Below are 24,344 nucleotides of genomic sequence, written 5' to 3'. Positions count from 1 at the left end.
AATACATGGATAGCAGTGTCACCAACTTAAACCTGTCAAGTTACTACTGTACATAGTCTCCTCTACAGGCTTTAGTAACCCTGTCTTTGGGTAGACCATCCTCCTCTGCCCATCCATTAAAAGTAGATGCCACTCAAATTTCTTATTCAGCCCTCTACTCTTTATTCTCTACATGTTCAAAGTGATTTCATCAGATCTCATGGGTCCAATCAAAATTTTTATGCAGATGGCTCTGAAAGCTATGCATTAGACTCTAACTACTCTTCCAAAGTCTTAGCTCCTCTTGAAATTACTTCACATTTACCTACTTATGCCCAAGTTTTCATCTAGGAGAATATAGGCTCCCTGAAGGCAAGAACTATTTCCTTTTATATCCATTATACCTAGCACAGTACCTTGTAAATAATAGGCAATTAACTAAACTTTCTTTTGTTACCTGGTCCTATTTCTAGTGAGAACATCAATATGAACATGGTTCACTTTCTCCAATAGTATATCAGTTAACCAGTCATTACAAATTAATGTTTATAAATACTTTAGTAAGAACTATGTAAATCTTAGCACTATCAGCAATACTGTAGCAATCAATGCAAAAAAAGTCCTGCACAGGACAAAATGTCATTTTATACTTTCATCTGCTTCATCACTTAATTTTTGTTTCCTCATCTTTAAAATGGGAATAGCACTGGTCTTCCAAGCTTGTTGTAAGGATAAAATGAGACAATATTTGTAAACTGCTTTGTAAACTTTAAAATGTTTAACAATCTCTTCAACTACCATGTCCTTTTGAAGGTTTCTGCTTTATTTCTGAGATCAATTAGACTGTTTCTCATTTCTTTGTATTTGTGTTCAACTACACTTTACTTTTTGTACTAGTTTATTGAATTTGTTTTATTGTGGGCTTGAATGATGCTTGAAATGTTTGACTTTTCCTCATTAACAGCTGCTGTGATAACTCTAACAGTCATTGAAATGTGCTCTTTAAGAGCTACAACTATTACATCTATCTTTGGAGACATATCCACTCTTAAAAACCACAGAATTAAGAAACTAACAAAAGAGAGCGATTAAACTTGTGTATATCACAAAATCCAACACTCAATTGGCAGAATTAATTATAAGTTAAAGGAAACCAGCCCAATTCAGTTTCAGCTGGTGAAGGTTAGATATTCTCTGCCAGCCTAGCATCAGTAGGTACACATACAACAAAGATCAATGATGTCACAATGTGAAAACCATTAAAATTATTGCCTATGCTAAGGAATTTCATCAGCAACTTAGATATTTATATTCTGGTCACCATGGTGAAAAATGTAATCACTAAGGGAAGAGAAAGGGACAAGTATTTATTAAGTGCTTACTATGCACAAAGACATTGTACTAAACACCTTACAAATATTATCTCATGGTAGGTGCTAATCTTATCCCCATTTTACAAGTGAGGAAACTGAGGCAGACAGAGGTTAAATGAGTTGTCTTGAGTCACAGAGCTGGTGAGTGGTTGAAGCTGGATTTGAACACAGGTCTTCCTGACATTCTAGATCCAGTATTCTATCCACTGTGCCACTAGATACCTCTAGGTAGACAATACAAAAACTATAGCATTAAAGATTGCTGATAAAATGAATGAAACTCACTTTGTCATTCAAGATCTTGAAAAACAGTTGTCAACAGAAGTCCAAGTGAGCTCGTGAGATGTAGGCAACTTAATCAGGCCACAAAATATCAACCTCCCAAAAAATGTTTGAGGGTTTTTTTTTAATTTCAAGCACATTCTAGAAATCCAGTGAAGGAAGGATAAACTCTGAATAAACATTCTGATATACTCAAAAACAGAACTGTTTCAAAATTATAGAAATTCCCAAATGAAAATGAAACACTACAACAAGGTCTTGTATCATGGCAGATATCAGTAAAAGTTAAGAAACTAATCTGAGAGATGGAGATAAACATGCTTCAATGGCTTGGGATCTCACTAGATTTAAAAAACATTGAAAACCTATGGATTATAATTAAGTTTGCACTATGTATCAAGCATTGCACTAAACAGTAGGAATCTAAGTACAAAAAAATGAGACAGTCCCTTCTCAAAGAGATTACATTCTAAAAGGGGGAGACAACACATAAGGTGATGTCCTTCGGAGAGGTGGCCAAGGAAGGGAATTTACTCTGGGAAATCACAGGTATAGTTAAGTTGATCCATTGTAGTCTCTCTGTACTAAGGTGAAAGTTCCAAAGTTGAGTCAATTAATCTCCTCAGGTACTTGGGCAGGAAGAAAGAGGAAGACGAGTGCTGCAGGGCAAATGACAAAATGGTCCAGATATATGGCCAGATGGGATGTGAAGGAAAGAGATAATGAGGCCTCATCTTCTGGCTTCTGGGAATGAAGAAATGCAGCTGCTTCTAAGTAAGACTCTTGGAGATCTGATGATCAGATATTTATTAACCAGATGTCCAGCCCAAATTCTCTCCTGCTTCCAGCTTCTGTCCAGGCTGCCATCTTTCCAGTCATCTGGTCCTTACCTTTGGAATCATCTTTGACTTTTCCTGTTGTCGCATATGGATCCAAACAAATGTCAAATCTTGTCAATTTGACCTTCATAATATCTCTCATCCTTGCCCTTCTTTCTTTCATTGTCACTTTAATTCAGGCCTATCAATTCTGGTCTCACCACTCACCTCCTAAATTTCTCTACCTACCTTCCCAGCTCTCCTCTTTTCAATCTACTCCGCTATAGCTGCTGAAATAATCCTCCTAAAGGCACAGGTTGACAGTGTAGCTAGCTATCCTGCTCAAAAACCAGGCTGAGCTCCCTAACAACTTTAGTTGCATCATATGCAAACTATTCAGAGATCAGTCTGAGAAGTTCTACCTGGCCTCCACCTACCTCTCCAGTCTTATTTCACATTTCTCCTATGCATGAATAACAAATTCCACCTAACTAGGACGAGTTGCCCGAATTTGGAATTTTTTCTCTTGCCTCTGTTCATCACCCATCCCCAGAACTGGTATATACTTCTTCCTGACTTGTCTCTCAGAATACTTATCATCTTTCCATGTTCAGGTCGACTCAAAGCATCCCCATAAGACTAATTAACATTCCATCTTTTGTTACCTTTACTCCTAAGCCCTAGACTTATATCTAGCTTTTTATTTCAGTATCCTTTATCCTTACTGGAGCTGCTCCAGGAGGAACTGACACTTTTGATCTTCTAATAAATAATAGTTTAGTGATAGTAACTTTTGTTTCTTTATCCAGTGTTAACCACGGCATATTACCTCATCTCAGGGTTAACAATGGTATTTACAGCTAGGGAAATAAGAAGACCTAAAGTCCATGAGTGACTTGCCCAAAGTCATACACTAATTAATGGCAAACAGACCTGAATACCCAGGTTTTCTGTATCTGTATTCAGGGCTCTTTTACATTATCTGTAATGTAAATTATAACCAGTGTTTATCAGCAGATAGTAAAATTTTTTTAAAAAAAGGTTGCATTTAAAGATAAAACCATTTTTGCTTGTTTTTAAGATGTCATGAAAATTATCAGCTAACATTTATGACATGGACTTGTATTTTTACTGTACTTTTTTGTAATTACTTTGACCTCTGATACTCCTATTCTGCAATTACAGAAGCCTCTAAAGTAGTATAGAGAATAGAAATATAAACTGAAACAATTCCTTGATAATTATTCTTTCCTGCTATAAATGTAATCTACTATTCAGTCTTTAGAAGTAATGCATTTATTAATGGGACACGAGGTAAATTTTAAACCAATTTCTAGCCACTTGAGATAAATGGGGGTAAATTAGGGTGACATGATTAAAAATGCTGGCATATTAAACAACATTAAAACCAGACCAAATTAAATTTAAATTTAGTCCTTCTTTGTTGATTTAGAAGGCATTTCAGGGGGTTCTCCAAGTGTCTTGGAGTCACTGTGAGTATCCATTGCCACTATATCAAAAGGTACAAATCAAAATAGTATCTAAATTTGCATGTTTCCTAGTGACGTACAAAGTGCAGGAAAAATCATGCCTCACTTTTTTTTATTGAGAATTCAAGTCTAATGACAAAGAATTTAATAAATGAACAAATATGCTACCACCAATGAAAAGAAAGACTACTCACCAAAAAGTTGGGAAGGATTTGCATTTGTAGCCTTTTCATAATTAGTAAGTCCTTCATAAATAACTTTCCCCACTGCTGCATACAAGCATTCAAGCTCTTCATATTTTGAAGCTACACTTGAAGTGCCTGAAATCAGAGTCTAAAGTTAGAGTAGTAATGCAGTTTGGGACCTCAAAATCCCAGTATATATACATCTACGTTTACCAATAAGAAATGTGTTAAGTGACAGTCAATGGAGCTATTGAGAATAAACAACAATGCTCTTTCAGAACAACTTCCTTTTTGTGGATAAAGTGATTTCTACCCACTGCAACCCAGGTGTAACTCTCCTCACATTTCTACATTATTCATCCAAACGAGTTATCCTGATCTCACTGAAATTTCTTCATTAGTGTGTTCTAAATAAATTTATTCAATAACACATCAGAATTCATTCCTGTTAACTGTGCAACATTAGACAGAGTACTTTTTACACTTAATTTCCCTTTCATGTCTTAGTAAAACAGTAATGTTCAACAAAAGAATTATTGCACTTCCAAAGCAGAAAAAAAGATAATTGCAAAAGACATTAAATTTATGACAGACATTTCTTGAGCCAAAGCAATGACTGCCACAGGTTATTAAGTTTTTATATCTAAAGATAATGATGTATTCCACATGATTACTTATTTCAACTTTTTCTTATGGGGTGGAAAGTGCAATCTAAAATGGAACAATAAAATACAAAACACATAAAACAGAAGATTAGCACACTTGAAAGATGCCTCCCCTTCCCCTTTTACTTAATCACTTTAATTGGTGTAGTGATAAAAGAACAACACAGAAGAAAACGATCATACTTGGTTCTGTGGGGAAAATGCTCATTAGGCGTGAGAGGAGACTATGAACTGCTCGCAAAACTTTGGTGTTTCCACATGTCATACAAGCAGCTACCCCTCGCTGCAAAGGTTTAAAGCTGCTGAGAATTGCTGGAGACTGGAGGACAGTCAGCAAGAAACTTAAGACTTCCAATCCAGTGCAAATATTTGCAAAGTTAGCTTGGTTAGGTTGTTCCTAGAAAAACAGAAAAAAGAACAAACTTAAAAGAAATGATATTTTAAAACAGGCTAAAAAAAAAGTAGCCTCAAGCAAAGCTTTAAAATGACACCCAATGAATTATTTGGTAACAGGGCTTCAGCTAAGTAAAGGGGATTTAAAAATGGAGAAAACTAGGCAAACAGGAATATTATGCCTAAAAAGACCACTATTTTAAATTTTTAAGAAGTTTTCATAATGTGGCAAAAACATAAAAAGTATGCTTTTTTTTTAACCTTTTCTTTTAAAAAGGGCTTATACTCCAAAAGAGGTCACGGATAAAAAGTAATTCTCCAACATTTTTATAAGAGCAAGAATTGGAAACAAAGTAGAAGCCTATTGATTGCAGAAGCTAAATAAATTGTTTTAAGTGAATGCAAAGGAATATTACTGTACAGTTAGAAAATGACAAATACGATGAATACAGGCGAACATGTAAAGGTTTACACAATCTGATAGACTTAAATAAACAGAGCCAAGAAAGCATTATACACAATGACTAGAATGATGCAAACATAAAGAAAAAAACACGAAACAATCAAAAGCAAAGGTTGTAAAATTACAGAGAATAAACATGGCTCCAAATTAGATAAATGAAAAGACCCCCCCCAAACCCCCACCTCACTCCTTTGTAGAGGTGGAAGGTCCATGGGTTCTCTACCCTGCATAACTTTTCAGATTTTTTGATGTATTAATTAGTTCTGCTTATTTTTAACTCTTCTATTCCTTTTTTTATTAAAAGATATTATTACAGGAAACATAATTGTTACAACAACAACAAATGTCATTTGTTATAATATAAAATACTATTTGTTAAAACACTATAAATATTACTTCATTTGATCCCCACAACCCTGCAAGGTAGGTGCTGTTATTATCACAACTGAGGAAAGGGAAGCTGACCGAGGTGAAGTGACTTGCATAGGGTCATATAGTTAGCAACTACCAGTGTCTGGATCTGAACTCAGGTCTTCCTGATTTCACGCCCACAGTCTATCCACTGAGTCACCAGCTGCCTCAAAAGGAAGATATCAATTTTAAAAAGAATTTTAAATTCAGTATTTTCATACATAACCCTTATTCAGATGTCAAGAACATATTCTATTCCCTTGGATTATTACTTCCTTTTATTTTAAGTAAGCTACCATTCATGGCAAGAGGAATTCTTAACAAATGGTGTATAAAGGAAACAGCAAAAGACAAAATAGATCATTTTGATCCACAAGAAACTGAAAAGCTTTTATACAAACAAAACTAATGCAAGGAGGACAAAAAGGGAAACTACATATTGGGGGAAATTCCAAATCAAAATAATTCATAACAATCTGCTGTTTAGGCTATATGGTACCGAACATGAATCTCTAAGACCAAGGGCCATTCCTAAAGGGTTAAGTGATCAAAGGACATGAAAACAGTTCTCAAAAGAACACCAAACTGTTAATAACCATATAAAAGATTACTCCAAATCACTAATAAGAGAAATATAATTTCAAATAACAATATGGTTTTATGTCATATCAAGCAAATTGGCAAAGATAAAAAAAGATGGAAGTAGTCAATGCTGGGGGATAAAGGTTATGGAAAGCCATACACACTAACAATATTGAACTGGAAGATGGTCCAATGGTTTTGAAAGCAATCTGAAATTATGTGAACAAAATGAGTAAACTGTCCACGCCTTTGGACTCAGATATTCTGCTGCTAGACATACAAAAGAAAGCCTAAGAAATAAAGAAATACCCATATTTCTAGCAGTATCAAGGAAGTAAGAGCAAAGGAGGTGCCCCTCGATTGGAGAATGGTTAACGTGGTATGTGAATGTGATGGCATATTATCACGTTATATGAAATGATAAATATGAAGATCACAGCGAAGCACAAATTACGTGAACTGTAGATAGTGAAGAATCAAAAAAAATACATATCACTACAACAACAAAAAAGAGTAAAGAACCCTCTCTCACCCCAGGACAAAAACAAAACACAAAATCCTGAATGCTGCATAATTAAAATGTTCAAGCTTGGCTCCAAAGAAAAGAGGAAAAAATGTGACTTCACCACTTTTTTTAACAGATGATAACAGAATACTGCATGTGCACTCAGATACAGTCCATGTGTTGGTGAATTCGGTTAAAATATTTCACCCACTATCCCTTCCTTTTTTTATGTCACAAAGCATTTTTATTTTATGTCCCTTCCTCTGAAAAGGAGATGAGAGAGGCATACATGTGGGAACAAAGTGATACAAAACCAAAACAGATGATCAATAAAAATTGCCTACAAATAAAATAAGCTCAGTAAATGCTACCAACTCTGAAAATCTTTGTTTCATTTAGTCACAAAACCATGTTTCTCAAATGAAAAATTATTGCTCGATAAAAGTGATCAACATCATAATTTAACATATAAACTTAATATATAACAGCATAATGCCACAATGATCACTTTTTTAAAGCATGAGCTGTCCATTTCTGAGCTTTTTTTAAAGATTATTTTTATTTTTTCCTCAGTTAAATATAAACACAATTTTAAAAATATATTCTCTGTAATTTCTGAGCTCCAAATTCCTTCCCTCCCTTCCCTTTCCCCTTCCTTGAAAAGGCAAGTACTTTCATGTAGATTATACATGTGCAGTCATGCAAAACATATTTCTATATTAGCCATGTTGCAAAAAAGAACAGACAAAAAAACAACAAAAATAAAGTAAGAAAAGTATGAATCAATCTGTATTTAGACTCCACCAGTTCTTTCTCTAGAGTTGGGTAGCATTTTTCAACATAAGTCCTTTGGAACTGTCTTGTATCACTGTCTTGCTAAGAATAGCTGAGTCATTTACTATTGATCATCTTATAAAATTGCTGTTACTATGTACAATAATCTCCTTGCTCTGCTTACTTCACTTTGTATCAGTTCATTTCAGTTTTCCCAGGTTTTTCTGAAATCGTCCTGATGAGCTTTAAATTATGACTACATTTACCAGGAAAGCAGTAGCCACCTTTCTCTGGAAAAAAGATACATCAACTGACATAAGGCCTTTCAAACAAAACAGGAGGAAAGAAATCCTCAGACAAGTCAAATAGTAAATTATAGATAGACTCAAACTCAAAACAAAGTATGTGCTACAGACTTATGGGGTCTATTCATCACATTATTCTGTACAGCAGGTACTAAATTTTGTAGCCTTTCAAAAAAGACAGTGGTTTTAGCTCAAACATGACACCAAGCTTCCACAACAGACTTGATAACTCAAATAGAAAAAGCCTTCAAATTCCATCAAAGTAGTACAACAAACTGAATCCTATGATGGTAAAAGAAATGGATAAAACTTACAACACAGTTTTTGCAGAAAAAAATTCTAGGGTCATGAACTTGGTAAATTGAACAATTATACAATGCCTCAGGGATATGTTACAGTGCGTCATGTCTTTTGGTCTGATTACAACATAGGATGATCACAAAGGATAATTAAGTTCACAATTCTACATTAGCCACTAAAATGTCTATTTTTATGAAAACTGAGATTAGTTTATTTTTTTAATAGTACTACATTAATTAAAACTTTAGTCCAGGTCAAATGAGGTCTTATTTTTAAAAGTATATCTGCAAAATAAGAGAAAATATCTCAAACTTTTCAAAATGTGTACAGAACTACTAACAGGTAACAAAATAGGTAAAGGTTTCTAAAACTGTTTACTTAGTGATATCCTGCTGTCATGATCATCCAGCCTGGCAGAAGAGAACTTGGTCCCATTAATCTGCCACTTCTAAAGCCCATGGAGGGGCAGAAAGAGCTCTTTTTCTTTCTTTTTTTTTTTTGGTGAGGCGATTGGGGTTAAGTGACTTGCCCAAGGTCACACAGCTACTAAGTGTTAAGTGTCTGAGGCTGGATTTGAACTTGGGTCCTCCTGACTCCAAGGCCAGAGCTCTATTCACTGCGCCACCTAGCTGCCCCAGAAAGAGCTATCTCTAGCTAGAAGTTTGACAACTGAAAATCAGGATATCTCTTTTTAAAGATATTTATAACCCCCAAAAATACTGAAGAAAATAACACCTTAAAAAATAGCCTAACCCAAAAGAGGTCCAAAAAGCCAATGAGGAGAAGAATGCTCTAAAAAGCAAAATTGGCCAAATGGAAAAGGAGGTCCAAAAGCTCACTGAAGAAAATACTACCTTAAAAATTAGAATGGAGCAATTGGAAGCTAGTGACTTTATGAGAAATAAAGGCATTGTAAAACAAATCCAAAAGAATGAAAAATTAGAAAACAATATGAAATATCTCACTGGAAAAACAACTGACCTGGAAAATAATCCAGGGGAGAGAATTTAAAAATTATTGGACTATCTGAAAGCCATGATCAAAAAAAAAGCCTAGATATCATCTTTCAAGAAATTATCAAGGAAAACTGCCCTGATATTTTAGAACCAGAGGGCACAACAGAAGTGGAAAGAATCCACTGATCACCTCCTGAAAGAGATCCCCAAAGGAAAACTCCTAGGAATACTATAGCCAAATTCACAGTTCCCAGGTCAAAGAAAAAACATTGCAAGCAGCCAGAAAGAAACAATTCAAGTATTGTGGAAACACAATCAGGATAACACAAGATTTAGCAGCTTCTACATTAAGGGACTGGATGGAGGGCATGGAATATAATATTCTGGGGGGGCAAAGGAGACTGTATATAATCCTTCAGGGTAAAAAATGGTCATTCAACGAAATAGGGGACTTAAAAGCATTCTTGACGAAAAGACCAGAACTGAATATAAAATGTGACTTTCAAATACAAGACTCAAGCAAAACATGGAAGAGGTAAACAGGAAAGAGAAATCATAAGAGACTTATTAAGGTTGAACTGTTTACATTCCTGCATGGAAAGATGATATTTGTAACTCACGAGTCCTATGTCAGTTTTAGGGTAGTGGGAGGGAAAAAAATTATATGTATATATGTATAAATAGATAGAGGGCACAGAGTGAGTTGAAGATGAAGGGGTGATATCTGGAAAATAAAATTAAGGGGTGAGAGAGGATTACACTGGGAGAAGGAGAAAGAGAGAGGTAGAATGGGGTAAATTATCTCATATGAAACAGACAAGAAAAGGCTTTTACAGTGGAGGGGAAATGGGGGAAGGTGAGAGGGGATGAGTGAATCTTATTCTCATAGGATTTGGCTTAAGGAGGGAATAACATACACAATTGGGTGTGAAAATCTATCTTACCCCACAGGAAAAAAAGGGGGGAAGGGGATAAGAGAGCAGAGGGTTGATAGAGGGGAGGAGAGATTGAGGGGAGGGCATAATCAGAAGCAAACGCTTCTGAGGAGGGACAGGGTCAAAAGAGAGAACAGAACAAATGAGGGGATGAATAGGATGAAGGGAAATATACTTAGTTTTTCACAACATGACTACCATGGAAGTGTTATGCATGACTACACATCTATAACCTGTATCAAGATGCCTGCCTTTTCAATGAGAGGGTGTGTGGGGGAGGGAAGAAGGGAGAAAATTTGTAACCCAAAGTTTTAAAAACACACGCTAAATAAATAAATAAATGAATGAATGAATGAATGAAGTACACCACTACAAACTTTAAAAAAAAATGATATTTACAATAACTCCAAGTGCCAAAGCCCTCTTTTGAGAAACAAAATTACAGAGCATAATAATTGCTTCTGTTAAGATTCCAGCATTTGACCTAATTGGCTTGTGAACCTACCACAGTCATCAGAAGCTTATCAAACCATTGTAGTTTGAGTTCTGATTTTGGCCACATATCTGGTCGTAAAGCAGTCTTTAGGAGATTAACACAACGTCGTGATAACAACTCTCCAGGAGATCCCGCGGTATTAGAGTTCTCATTAACCTAAAAATTCAAAAACATAATGAATTTTTATTAATTACATACTTGCAATACATTTCACTATTAAGTACTAAAAAACTATAATAGATTTTTATTCTATTCCCAATACATTACAATTTGGCCCATTTGTTTTTCATTACTATGAAACTAATTCTACTATATGTAACCAGAGGACCTTTGATTGTTTATTTACATTGCATAAATACAAAGTCCCAAACATTCAAATGGGTTCTCTCAAAAAATTGTGAAACAGATGTTTGAGGTTTTTAATGCCTAGAAAGAAAATAGCTTCCAAAAATGGAAACACCAAAGTTTCAAAACTTCTTCAGTTTAATGCCATTATTATTTTAAAATGTATCTATGTATGTATGTGTATACACACACCACAAATGTGGAGATTACTAAGATTATTAGGTAACATTTGTCCCAAAGAATTAGTGCCACAAATTTACAATCATACCTGACAAGCAATTCTAATCAAAAAGTTCACCACCGTATCCGTATGTTGCTTATCAATAGGCTTGGCGAGTAAAGCATCAGCCCCAGGCAATGACTGGCTCCTTCCAAAGACCTAAAAATATACAGGAAATGATGTTTTAACCATATTATATAATTATCAAAAGACTACATAAAGGTGTACTTCAGCCTTTTGATCTGATCAATATAAACTCCTCTAACATACCACCATCCTAGTCAGACAGCATTCTGATAGAATTCATAAACATTAAGCTAAATAAGAGGTGGGGAGTGAGAAGGAAGAATCTGTATTCAAACTAACACTGTTGTACCATTTTTCTGCTACACTATATATACACACACACGTGCATGTATACACATACAAATGTATTCATATATTCATATATGTATTCATGATTAAAGACTCAAAATACACAACACATAACATTATAAATAAAATGTTACCCCAAACACACAATATATCCCAAATTCCAAAGGAGTTTTTTCACTATAACTACACAAGTATCTAAATGTCATTCACAGAACTATCCAGATAATAAATAAGAATAATAAATAAACCAAGATAGCTTCAACTACAGTAGAAATGGAGGAAAGAGTGTTATCTTTTAACTAAATACAAAAATGCCCCACTCCCCCACCCCCCCCCAAAATGAACACAGGTCAAACTTGATGTACTGATTGATGTCTGTATAGAACATGACTCTCCCAAGAAGGGACAGCACCAATAAAGGAAAAACATGAGCAAGAGTCGATGGTGTCCATCGGGAGTTACAGAAGACAATTCCTTACTGCACTCATTGCTCCAGTGGCAGTCCTAAATCGCTTCACCTCTTGGCCAGAGTCAACTGACAGTCCTCTTTTAATAGCTGATGAGGCACAACTGGCGCCTTCTCCAATAGAATTTGGATCCATCTCAGAATCCGGCTAAAATAACAGAGAGTAACTTAAAGTTTAAGATTTCTAAGGATAAGTATAAAAAAAAACCAGCTACAGGGAATATAAAAGAATGACCATTCCTACCTGCTGATCTTTAATCCTTTGCAATTCCCACTTAATGACAACTTCTGCCAGATCCACAGCCAATTTTCTTTGCTCAATGGTAACACTGGGAGTGAAGCCTAATCTCTGCATGGCACTCACCATATGCTGCACCAAATGGTGCCTCACTGGGTAATAAACCTATGGAAAGTTTCCAATGTTAATAAAAATACATTAATCCCGTATTTTACAAAACATAGCAGCCATTTCATTCTTTTCAGAGAAGTCTTTAAAAAATGAATCTCATGCAAAAATCTTGTTTCTATATTTATTTAATAAAAATTGAGTCTTAACTGAATAAGGAACAAAATAAAAGGATCTTTTAAAAAAAATTCTGTTTTCCACACTCATTCATTTGGGGAAATATTCTTCACAAAGAGGGAATAATTTTTTAAAAGTTTTTCATGCTCCATGCTATCCATGAATTGAGTATTATGAGGTTAACACTGATATTCATTAGTTTGGCATGCACTTTATACTCCAACATCAAGAAGGGTCAGAAACTAAAATATCTTTGGGAGTATAATTCCCTTCGACTTAAATATCTTTGAGAGTGCAATTCTCTTTGACTCAAATATCTTTGGGAGTGTAATTCCCTTCAACTCTAATCAAGGTTCAAAGAACAAAGTATTTAACAAAGACTTGCACAAAGACCAGTAAGATATAAAATCTTAACACTAAAATAAACAACCTCAGGCCTCTTAAAATTAAAGTAGAAGGAATACAGATTCCTTCCTAGAGACTGTTTGCATGGACCTATAAAGAGAAACACCAAAAAACATTCACCATTTTGATTTGAGAGCTCTACTCAAAAAAATAATAAAAACCTGGATTTTAAGGCCAAATAGAAACCACTGAGTAGAGTATTTACTCAATACCTTACTACATATATACCCTGACACTAAATTAAACACTTACTTATAAATGTATCATTTATATGGTAGTAACTTTACTAAAAGGCAGATGCCAAAAGGAAAAGAAAGACAAAAGCTGAGAGCAAAATTTTGAAAACCAAATAACATACCTTAAAATGTTGGACTATTAAATGCAAAATGTGGACTAGCTGGGGAACAGTATGACCTTCCTCTACAATGATTTTTCTAGTCCAATGAGTCAGCATTTGGTGTCCATCTTCCATTCGAGCAGGGACTGCTGGAGTCAAAATAGCCATTGCTTGTCTGACAATTGCACGAGCCTCCATTGCATGAGCCTTTAGCAAACTATGAAAAACCTAACATACGAGATTCTTGTGAGACATGCTCTGAGAATCATTTTTTAAAACCATCAACATAACTCCTGTGGTAACAAGTGTTACATATATAAAAGATGCATTTTAGGTCCCATCTTTGAACACAGAAAAAAAACAAATCTAAGTGACCTAAACATGGATCAACTTTATGGCCAAGGTCTCACTGCCATCATACAACATAACTGAATTGGGACTAAAACAAAAAGATCTTTTCAAAAAAAATCTGCTTCACATACTCATTTAAATTTGAGAAAATATTCTTCACAAATATGTAGAAACCAATTTTTTAAATGTTTTTAATGATCCATACTCTCAGTGAATTGAATATGTCCTGAAGTATGTATACAAAGATTTTACCACTGATACTCATTAGTTTGGCATGTACTTTATATATATTTCACCAGTAGAAAGAACAGGTTTGGGGTTGAACCACCTTAACTACAATCCCTGTGGTAACAAGTGTTACATATTTAAAAGATGCATTTTGGGTCCCATCTTTGACCACAGAAAAAAACAAATCTAAGTGACCTAAATATGGATCAACTTTATGGCCAAGGTCTCACTGCCATCATATTCAGAGTGGAAGGGGAGAGATTTAACCTTTTTTTTTGCGTTATGAACCCTTCTGAGAGTCTGAAGAAGACAACAGATGGACCCCTTTTTTGAACAACATTTTAAGTGTATAAACTAAAATACGTGTATTATAACCAATTATACTGAAATACAATTATCAAAATATTTTTTAAAACTTCACGGACTCTAGGCTACCAACTCTTGTTCTGAGATAACAAGCTAATTTCAATTACAGGAAAAAGCGTAATAAATGAAATATGACTTGTGCTCTAGAAAACACCTGGGCATTAAAGTTAAGGAAGAAAGAGTCAACAAAGCATTGAAATATAAAGAAAATAAACTTCAAGAGAAGTGGCTCAAATTAACGATAGGGAGAGGGGAAAAAAAAATAAGGTACCTGAAGGACAATTTTCTTGTGTATGGCAAATTTAGCAATGATGTGCGCCAGGAGTAAGTGTCCGCTGTATTTACATGCTGGATCCACACATGCCTTAGACAGCAGACAGGGCCAAGCAAAAGTCATCAATCGCCGCAGTTTGCTATTCCGGTTTTTGTTATTGTCATGGATGTGATGTGGTGCATGTTCCACAAGAAGTGTGGCAAACTGTAAAAGGTAAATCCTGAGGGAATCCAGCATGTCTGTCTGTTTCTCTGGGTCAAGCACCTAACCATGGGAAGGAAAGAGAAATGTAATTATTCACATATTTATGTAGACTTTTCTGCAAAGAATGCTGCACAAATAAATTTAAACCTAAAGCATATAATATTATAAAGTTGAAAAGTAGGAAAATTTAAAACACTTTTTCCTTAGTAGAACAGACTACAGGATATTTCTTTCAACCTTTTTTAAGTGCTAAACATTCACACCTGTCCAGACAGAGCACCCTACACACAAGCTAACTGCCAACTAAATGTTTCAGAATGAAAAACAAACCACTCAGTATAAGCCACAATACAAATGAAACTATTTTTTTTAAACTGGCAGCCATAACTGATCTTCATTTTGTGCTTAGGTTTACTTAGATTATAGTCAGAAACCATTCTGCAAAAACTTTGAACCCAAAATAGAATTTAATATTGAAACACCCCAGGAAAAGAAGACAAGAGAGCTGCCCCATGACAGAAATATCCATTTTTTAAAAGACAAATTCAATAAAATTACAACCCAAAACACTGCTGAACCTGTGAGGGGAAAAAAACTTGTTGGGAAGCTTCTTTCCCTCTAACACCTTCTAAATAATTAAGGAGTTAATTACATTGGGAATTCAGTGATAAAGAGAGAGAATTTGGCAAATCCTATCAAGACATAAACAAGGCACTATTATTAAGGCCTTGCTCACTCTTCCTTTGGAATTAGCCTATAGAAAGGAATTAAGCAAGACTACCTTAAGTAATAAGGGTTTCAAAGGTTAGCTATGTAGTAAAAGTAACTACCAAAGCCCCTTCTTTCTGGATTGACCAGAATGCATGAACCAAATTCTCTACGCCTTCTGAAGGAAAGGGAGAACTACACATTTTCTTCCAAATAGCATTAATATGAATCAATAATCTATTTAAATCACTCATTTATCAATCTTAGGACAAAAACTGATAATAAATATTACTCCAATAAACATACATACTGAACATTTAGCAAAAAAATCTCAATGTAAATACACTGTCCAACTTTAACTAGTCCATAACAAACACAAAGCAATACAAAGATTTCGCAAAGGAATACTTTATGGTAAAAATCTCCACAAACTGAAGGTGAGTGGTAGGAAGGAAAAAAATTTGTATGGTATATGAAAATGTAAAACCTAAGCTAATTTAAAATATTACTGATGCTACATCAATTTTTTAGAACAAAACTATGCTTGCAATATTGTAAATGAAAAAAAAAGCAGTAACTGAACCTAGTCTAAAATTGACATTCTAATGTTTATATCCCTAAACCAAAAGCTACAATTTAATGAATAAATCTTTCACAACCAACAAAGAGTTCTCATAAAATTATGAATGCCTAACTGGATTTTAATATATTGAACTTATACTCAGAATATTTTAAAATCAGCTTAGTTAACTTACTTTAGGAAAAGAACCTCCCCGCAATCTCCAGAGGGAGGGGAGGGGGACTCACTGTAATGAATGATGCAATATAATGTTTCAGTGTAAATCAGTAAGATTATGAAAAATAAATTATTTCTAAAACTGAAATTGTTTCAATTAACTCTTAACACATACATACTTAATAGCCCTTGTATGTGTAACAATTCACTATGGAAATTACTACCTTGGTAATAAAAACACTGGTAATGCTTTCTGGATTATCTCCTTCTGGATTAGGAGGTCCCAAAAGTTGTTCTCCTTCAGCTTTCTCAAAACTGTACAAGAAAGCAGGATTCAGGATATGTTGTAGAACCTATCAATAAAGAGGAAAATAAAGAAAAACATCATGCTGTTTATCTGCTGTGATTACCAACTAGACTGCCCAAAGTGCACCATAAAATTGCAAACCATCTAATACTACAAAAGAATGGCTTGTCTCATTTTCCCTATTTTTGAGTTAAAAAACAAATGGAAAGATAGGTAAGAAGCCAAATAAAAGAAATGATTTTGGTTTTGCTCTTCTCACTTCCAAAGAAAAAAAATTTTCCAAAGAAGAGAAAAGGCCTTGCTGCTGAATCAGACTGATTTTTCTCTGGCATTTTTTCAGAAATAGTTTGGTCTCATTATTAATAGAAACACAGTACAAATTTTTTTGCCTCCCGTAACTTTACCTTGGCTTTGAGTTCATCTCCAAAATTTGGGTCACTGGCGTCTACAAAGCGAAAGAACAAGGCACGTTTTTGAGAGATGCTATAATTCTTGGGGATTTCTTCTTCCATGTATTCCTTTAAGAATGTCATGTTGCAGAGAAAACGGCCAGTAAAGGCTCGAAGCAGCTGGAAAAGCAACTCTATGTCTGCATAATTCCTTCTGAAAAATCAAGGTATGGAAGTAAGCTCTTGATAGAAAAGTTTCTAATCAACTATGTAGGCTGCTAATTTCCTACAGGCATCGCCTTTTAAGTGATTCAGATACCATCCCACAGCCTATCAAAGCATGGATTTAATCGAGGATACACTCAGTTATTACTATTTGAAGTCTCTCCTCTACACCAAACGAAGCTAAGCTTCCATTGACAAGTCTGAATTTCAATTATACACTTAGATAAAAAACAAGTTACTCCACCTAAAGGAGAATAATTATACCTACTTGCAGTAAATCAGTAAACAGTAAGCCAGTAGTTTAGGCTCCTTCCAGTTTGTTGCAGCCATATTTTCTCTGCGGTGTCTTTCTTGAAAAGTTTCACTGACCCATACACGTCTCAACTGGCTCACTAAAGAGTGCTGATTTGCCAACCAGGATTCATCATTCTTAACTATAATGCTTATGATCTGTCAAGGAAGAAAAGAAAAGACAAACATAATGATACTAACAAAATCATCATGCCCCAAATGAGCAGATTTGAGATTTTCAAATGCTCTCTACCAAAGGAATTACCTTAATAGCCTGAAACTGAAGATCAAGCTTCAGGGTGCTCGTGCTAGGAGAGCCAGGGCGCACAGCTGCCTGTGTACCACCAGGTAACAATAAGGCGATAAATCGGTTTGGGTTGGCCGCGAGGACATCTCGAAGAGGTTTGGCATCTTTGTGTTTTAAAAAACTCTAAAAAGAATATAAAATATCTTAAACTGTCTAAAGTTATGTTAAATTAAACAAGAAAGGATACCAAGAAAATTGCACTTGAAGACTTGTCAAGCTCCCTTTCAGCTCTAGCCTTTCAACATCTGGTCAAACACTCATCGTGCATATATTTAATCCAAGGTTTCTAAGTTACTTTAGCCACATTAAAGACTGAAAGCTATTGAGAGAATCTACAAATGCTGGTTTAGCATATGGGGAATATAAGGTATAGAGCAAGAACAGGCAAGATCCTCTGCACAACAGAAGAGGGTGTTGCATATACATCAAACAAACAGCAGAGCATACGTGTAAAAGATGCCATGGTGGGGTGTGCATGCAATGGGAGCCCGGTACAAAAGAACATTGCTGAAATCTGTGTGCAAGTGAAAGCACAAGTATGCAAGTGAACTAGGAATTGATGTGTTTGGTAGAGAAAGTATTTAGTGAAAGCATCAGGCTGTCATGTGAAGGGGAAAAGGTTGGGATGCAAAAACAGAACTGTAATCCTAATACTACAAATTCATCCATGGAGCCTTTGCAGCAGAGATCCTGCAACCACTAGGAAAAAACTCTGAATTCTTAGAGAATTAGAATATGTTTGAAAGACAATTTGGCTTTTCTCCTATAATAATTACCATAAACATCCTGCTCCACTGAGGATCATTTAAGGTAGCTTCCATCATAAATAATTCAACTGTTTGGGAAGGGTGTCGTGTCAAAAACTTTATCAAGGGCTCTCTGAATGGACTGCCAGCCTGAAAAACATTTAGTAAAAATATCACTATACATATTTTCTTTTATGAGATGGTATCTTTTTCATTTACAGTCTCAGTCTTCAAATACTATTACTGTCTTCTTATCACAAGAATTTGCTAATAGTTTTAAGTAAATCAACTCTAAAACATTAAGTCTTATAAAAATCATTAATTTTCAAGAAATGAATTTTGATATGGAAAAAAGTATCTGGTTAGTCAGGCAAATTTAAAATACACATGAAAAACTCCGTAAGTAATAGATGTAACAATGCACCAAATCAAATAATACTTTTACCTCTATCAACATGGCCCGCTCTGTTTTCATTACAACCTCTAGCAGAGGCTTGACCAGGGTTTGAGGAGCAGCTGGGATCAGATGAAAAAGGTTTATAATTGCTGAACAAATCTTCATTTCCTAATAAAGAACAACAAAATTGAAAATCAGAGTTCAATGAATGCTTGCTAGCTACATATGCAAACACTGCAGCAGACCCTACAACAGGCTACATTAGCATGGCTAGCCAACCAAAGCGAGTAGTTAACGTGTAAAGAGCACAACCTACCCATTTTAGAACTATGGACTAAATAAGTTAATTTTCACTCTGGCTTCTGATTTTTATTGATTAGGGGAAAGGGGAATTAATAAACTGAATATTTTTCAACTTTTGTTATCTTATTTTGTTGGGTTTTATAGACTGTTTACAACTAAAAGGGACTTCAGAGACAATCTAATTCAACTCTAGATAAAGAAACTCAGACTCCAGAGAGGTTAAGTGACTTGTCCAAGAACATCTAATTGGCTCGTGGCAAATCCAGGAATTGAAACCAGGCTTCTTTCTAATACACTGCCTCCCTATAATGGAAATCAATAGGAAAATGTGATTCATTACATAGTTAGCTTTATATTCAAATTTTTCAGAATACTTTTTAATACACAATGGAAATATTGTTCTTTAATTGTTTCAAGTGTCTAAGTTTTCTCTTCCCAATAGTAGTATAAGATCTTTGAACAAAGAGACCCCAATATACACTGATGCCCCAAAGTTCTTACTCTAACACGGCATTAGGCATTCAGTACTTAAGCTGAACTGAAGTACCAAATTAAAAAGTAATTTATCATTGCCTTGAGATTTCTCAACTCTAGCAGCAACTAAAGCAGGCCTCTGAACACATTCTAACATTGGTGCTATGAATTTTGAATTATATAAATATAAATAATGAGCATGATTCCAGTATATGTATAAGGGAATATTCCTTATTGGGTAACTGCTTTAAGTGGCAAAACTTTTACTTCTCACAGTGTTGCTATTGCCATTTTAGATAAATTAGAATTTAAAAAGAGAATTTGTGTTAGAACAAAAAGGTTAATGAGTCAGGACTAAAATGTCAAAAAATACCAAAATCTTGAAAGACTCTTGTCTATAGGTTATATTGATTCCCATACCCCTTCACAGGGCAAGTGAGATGGGGATCCAAAACAATAATCAAAAGAAAATGATTCCTAATCTACATCTGTAAGTTTTCTCATTTGGATGGACAAATGGAGAAGTGTACAGGAAGTTAGATAATTACATAACTCTCTCCACCACTCATCTCTTAAAAACAAAACACCCCCAACCTTCTTCCATAGGATTTTTAGGTCTTCTGATGAACAGGCAGTAAGAAAATATATTCTAAAATTATGCGATTTTAACAGTGTTTTCTTTTGTACATTTTTCAAAGAACTTTCACAACCACTCTTTTACAATTCTGACAACAACACTGTGAGATAGGTTCAGCAAGTATTATTCCCATGCTCTTTATATAATTAGAAAATTTGAAGCTCAGAGGTTTTAAGACTAGCCCAAGGCATCACAGTGTATCCATACTGAAATACTGTGCTGTTCATTTTAATGAAATAAGGCTCATTTTCTAGACAACAGATTTGGACTCTTAATGGTTTGAAAGGAAACCCATAATTTGATCTCAAGAAAGATACTCTTTCTAGCATGCACACATATGCTATGTGTTGAATTTTGCCCTCAATGAACTGTTAAGAATGATTTTTCATACAACTTTTGTAATGATAAAAATCCAAAGAGAATGAGTCCTTTCAAAAATAGCATTGAAATATTGCAAAAGGGAAAAAACTAAAATTCTTTAAAATCTTTTTTCAGACTTCCTAACATAAAACATGCTTAGCATCCTTAACAATTCACAGCATTGTTACTAATACAACTCTGCCACAGACAAACAAATGACAGTTCACTGCACTCAAAGGCACAATGCACTCTGCCCATTACAAAACAACAATACAGCTAACAAGTCACAGCAAAAAACCAAATACAACAACAACAAACAACCTCCTGTTGCCTTCACTGATATTCTCACCTCTACCCCTTCCATGGCAGGCTGAACCAAAACAAAAATTACAGCATGAAAAAATGCAACAAAAAAGTAAAAGAAAAAAAAAGAAAAGTAGATACTATTCTTCAGATTGCAAGTCATAAACTGACTTAATAGGTTATTTTCTCACCTCAAACTGACAGAATGGAGACAACGAACATCTCCCGCACTCTGAAATGCTCTCCTGAGGATGGGGAGGAAAATCATCTTTTTTTTTTCTACTTATGTTATTTACACATAACTTCCCACACACTCGTGCACAATAAGAACTAATGAGTGAACAAGACAATGAAAAGACAATATTCAGATAGCACTTCAGACAGAGTAATAGCCAGACATACAATAGGACAAACCTCTATCCCTCACAGGTCAAACTGCACAGATCTTTTATGAGAAAGCACCTTTCCCCAACCAAAACGAAGAACCGGGATTTGAGAAGTTACAAGCTAAGGAACTATACAAACAGGTCTGTTGCATGCATTTTGGGAAAGAGAATTGTTTTATTTAGCATTAGCATAAACAGGTTTAAGCTTTTATGAATGCCTAAGTGAGGCATCAAAAACAGTTTTCCCACCAGAAGGAGAAACACTTCAGTCACATAAGAGGAAAGATGTTTAGTGCCATCAATTGGTTATCTATTAGGATTTAAACACTGAGGAGAACCCTCAACAGTGGCTAATTATTATGTAGACTCAGATATACTGAGAAGATGATCACACTTCCCCAAAATATGACTACATAGAGTTAATGGTTCAATAAAATAGTATATCAGTATAATGTGTATTATCACATCCTAAATTATTATAAAGTAATAAAAAGGGACAGTTTGACAGCCCCTCCCTCACATTAACAACAAAATAACTGAGAAGACTCACAGGTAAGTTTTCTACATTTCTGTTTTTTTAAAAAATATGAAACTACAATTAATTTTTTGATAGAACAATGGTCTCTTGGGTTCTTTATAAGCATAAGCAAGCCAAATGTTTCCTACTTCATAATCCCAACAGTTCCAACAGCTACATAACACACATAACAAAATGCCAGCGCTTAGACTCAAAAGCAGCATAAGCCCTGGATTAGGTGATAAAAGGGTAGCCTTCTTAAACAAAGGCTATATAGCCATTAAATTCAACCATTATCTCTCAACTTCAGATTCTCTGAGTTTTCCAGTGAGTTGTTAGATCTTCCCTGGAGCTGGCTATGCACTTCAGGTATTACTTATTACTAATAAGTATTTCTCTTAGAACATTGCTAACTTCTGAATTCAAGTACACCTCCTTGAAAAAAAAGTAAGAAGAGATTATTAAAAAGACTAAGGGTTTTATCCTTTGGGGAAGACTCATTCTATAAGTTATATAAAACATCTTTCATGGATTTGCCTAACTGCTTTGCAGAGTACAATGTCTTCTTATTAAGACCAATGGAAAAGTTGAAGTATAAATTAATTTGTAAGTGAGAGAAATACAGAAGGCGTTTCATTCCTCTTTCCCCCTTAGAGCACAAATATTCTTTAATGTACTCTTCTGAGTCCAACATGGGACTTGCCATTTTTCTTTCATTATTTTTGATTAACAGCAATCATTCAAAGTAAAATTTCTTCCAAGGTTAAAATATTGGCTTAATTTTGTTCAGTTAGTTCTTTTAAAAACAGGAAATTTGACTTACATAAATAACAATGACATAGGATGGTTGAAACAATCACATACAGCAAGAAAATTCATAGTTTGAGATGAAATGAAGCATCTAACACTTATGTACAACATGACAGGAAGCTATTTTGATTAGGCTCCTGAATTTCTATACAGAAATCCCTAAGTCATAGATTGCTGTAAAATCCGATCAGACTTTACAGAAACCTAAGAGAATCACAACCCATACATGACAATACACATTCATGTTATAACCCATTCATAACAATTAGTGATTACCTGCTAAAAATCAACTTGTTTCAAATCTTAATGTAAGTAATAATGTTAGATTCAAAGTAGCAGAAAAGCATTAAATTATGAGGGGGAAAAACAGCATTAGTGAATCAACCTCAAATACTGAGAACAAGTCTATAAGAATGAATGTAACCCAAAGTATCACTCAGCACTCCCCCCCCCAAAATTAACTCAGCATAATATCAAACTGAAGAGTGAGGACATATGTCCTAAGAAGCAAGCCCATTTTAGAGAATCTGTGTAATAAAATCAAATAGAACATATTTCTTTTATTAAACACTAAAATCCTTTATACATTTTATTATAAAATGATAAATGTAAACATTTATCAAGCACCTTATTATCAAAAGGAACATAAATTAAAGGGAGAAAAGGATCAGAATCAAAATTCTAGAGCTATAAGGCTCCTCAGAGCTTACCCAGTCCAAGTACATCAATGCCAGCCAAAGTTACATTTAATTATTAACATAAGCCTAGTTAGCAATTCATTGTCAATCATATACATAAAATGTATTGCACCAAGAAGCTACTGCCTAGTATTTTAGCAAAAACAAAGTTTCAGGGTTAACCAAAGTTACTGAACGTAGCAATGCCACATAGCAATGCCACCCCTCCCTCAAAATGAACACGTAACTTACATTTCCATCACTCCTCTGTCCACCTTTGTGAGTGATAACGACCACTTCCATCCATTTGCGTAGGTGTTGCTATTGTAAATACAACATTAATTTTATAATTAGTCTAACTTTATTAAGGTCCACAACTGCAAATATTGCCTCAAATAACAAATAAGTTTAGCTTAGCATCTTTAAATCCTTAATACAGTGTTTTCATCTAGGACATAAATATGGACACATCTAACTTCATATAATTTATAGCAGATAAAATAAAAGTGACAAAATAAATAAAAGGGCAATAGCTATGGTCCCCATATTATGATTCTAATATCACGTTTCAAAGATCCACAGTGTCAGAGACTAGTGGGCAACTTCATTTTCCCTTAATAGTATCCAAAATAATTCTATGACATGTTTCAAAATCATGTTACAAATAGTTCAGATTTACGGAAAAGAAAAGAAAAAAAATGTATATTGCTTACTAACATACCACCCCTCCACAAATACTTCAATGTGTTCTTATCCCTTAAAAAA

The 24,344-nt window shown here is 34.6% G+C and overlaps 1 protein-coding gene across 1 annotated transcript in view; it reads right to left on the bottom strand.

Moving 5' to 3' along the window:
- The window catches only part of TRRAP (transformation/transcription domain associated protein), a 170,470-nt gene that overhangs the window by 96,601 nt on the left and 49,525 nt on the right, over positions 1-24,344 (bottom strand). Inside the window, 15 exon segments of the mRNA XM_078152903.1 lie at positions 4,137-4,262; positions 4,976-5,189; positions 10,922-11,068; positions 11,526-11,636; positions 12,332-12,466; positions 12,563-12,721; positions 13,605-13,811; positions 14,800-15,066; positions 16,675-16,803; positions 17,162-17,360; positions 17,640-17,821; positions 17,928-18,092; positions 18,746-18,865; positions 19,161-19,280; positions 23,832-23,900. Of these exon segments, the coding sequence (XP_078009029.1) occupies positions 4,137-4,262; positions 4,976-5,189; positions 10,922-11,068; positions 11,526-11,636; positions 12,332-12,466; positions 12,563-12,721; positions 13,605-13,811; positions 14,800-15,066; positions 16,675-16,803; positions 17,162-17,360; positions 17,640-17,821; positions 17,928-18,092; positions 18,746-18,865; positions 19,161-19,280; positions 23,832-23,900 (2,350 nt within the window).

The sequence above is a fragment of the Phascolarctos cinereus genome, unplaced genomic scaffold (genome assembly GCF_003287225.1).
Source record: "Phascolarctos cinereus isolate Bilbo 61053 unplaced genomic scaffold, phaCin_HiC Scaffold_4;HRSCAF=312, whole genome shotgun sequence".
Lineage (NCBI taxonomy): Eukaryota > Metazoa > Chordata > Mammalia > Diprotodontia > Phascolarctidae > Phascolarctos > Phascolarctos cinereus.
This window is presented reverse-complemented; position numbering and strand designations above follow the sequence as displayed.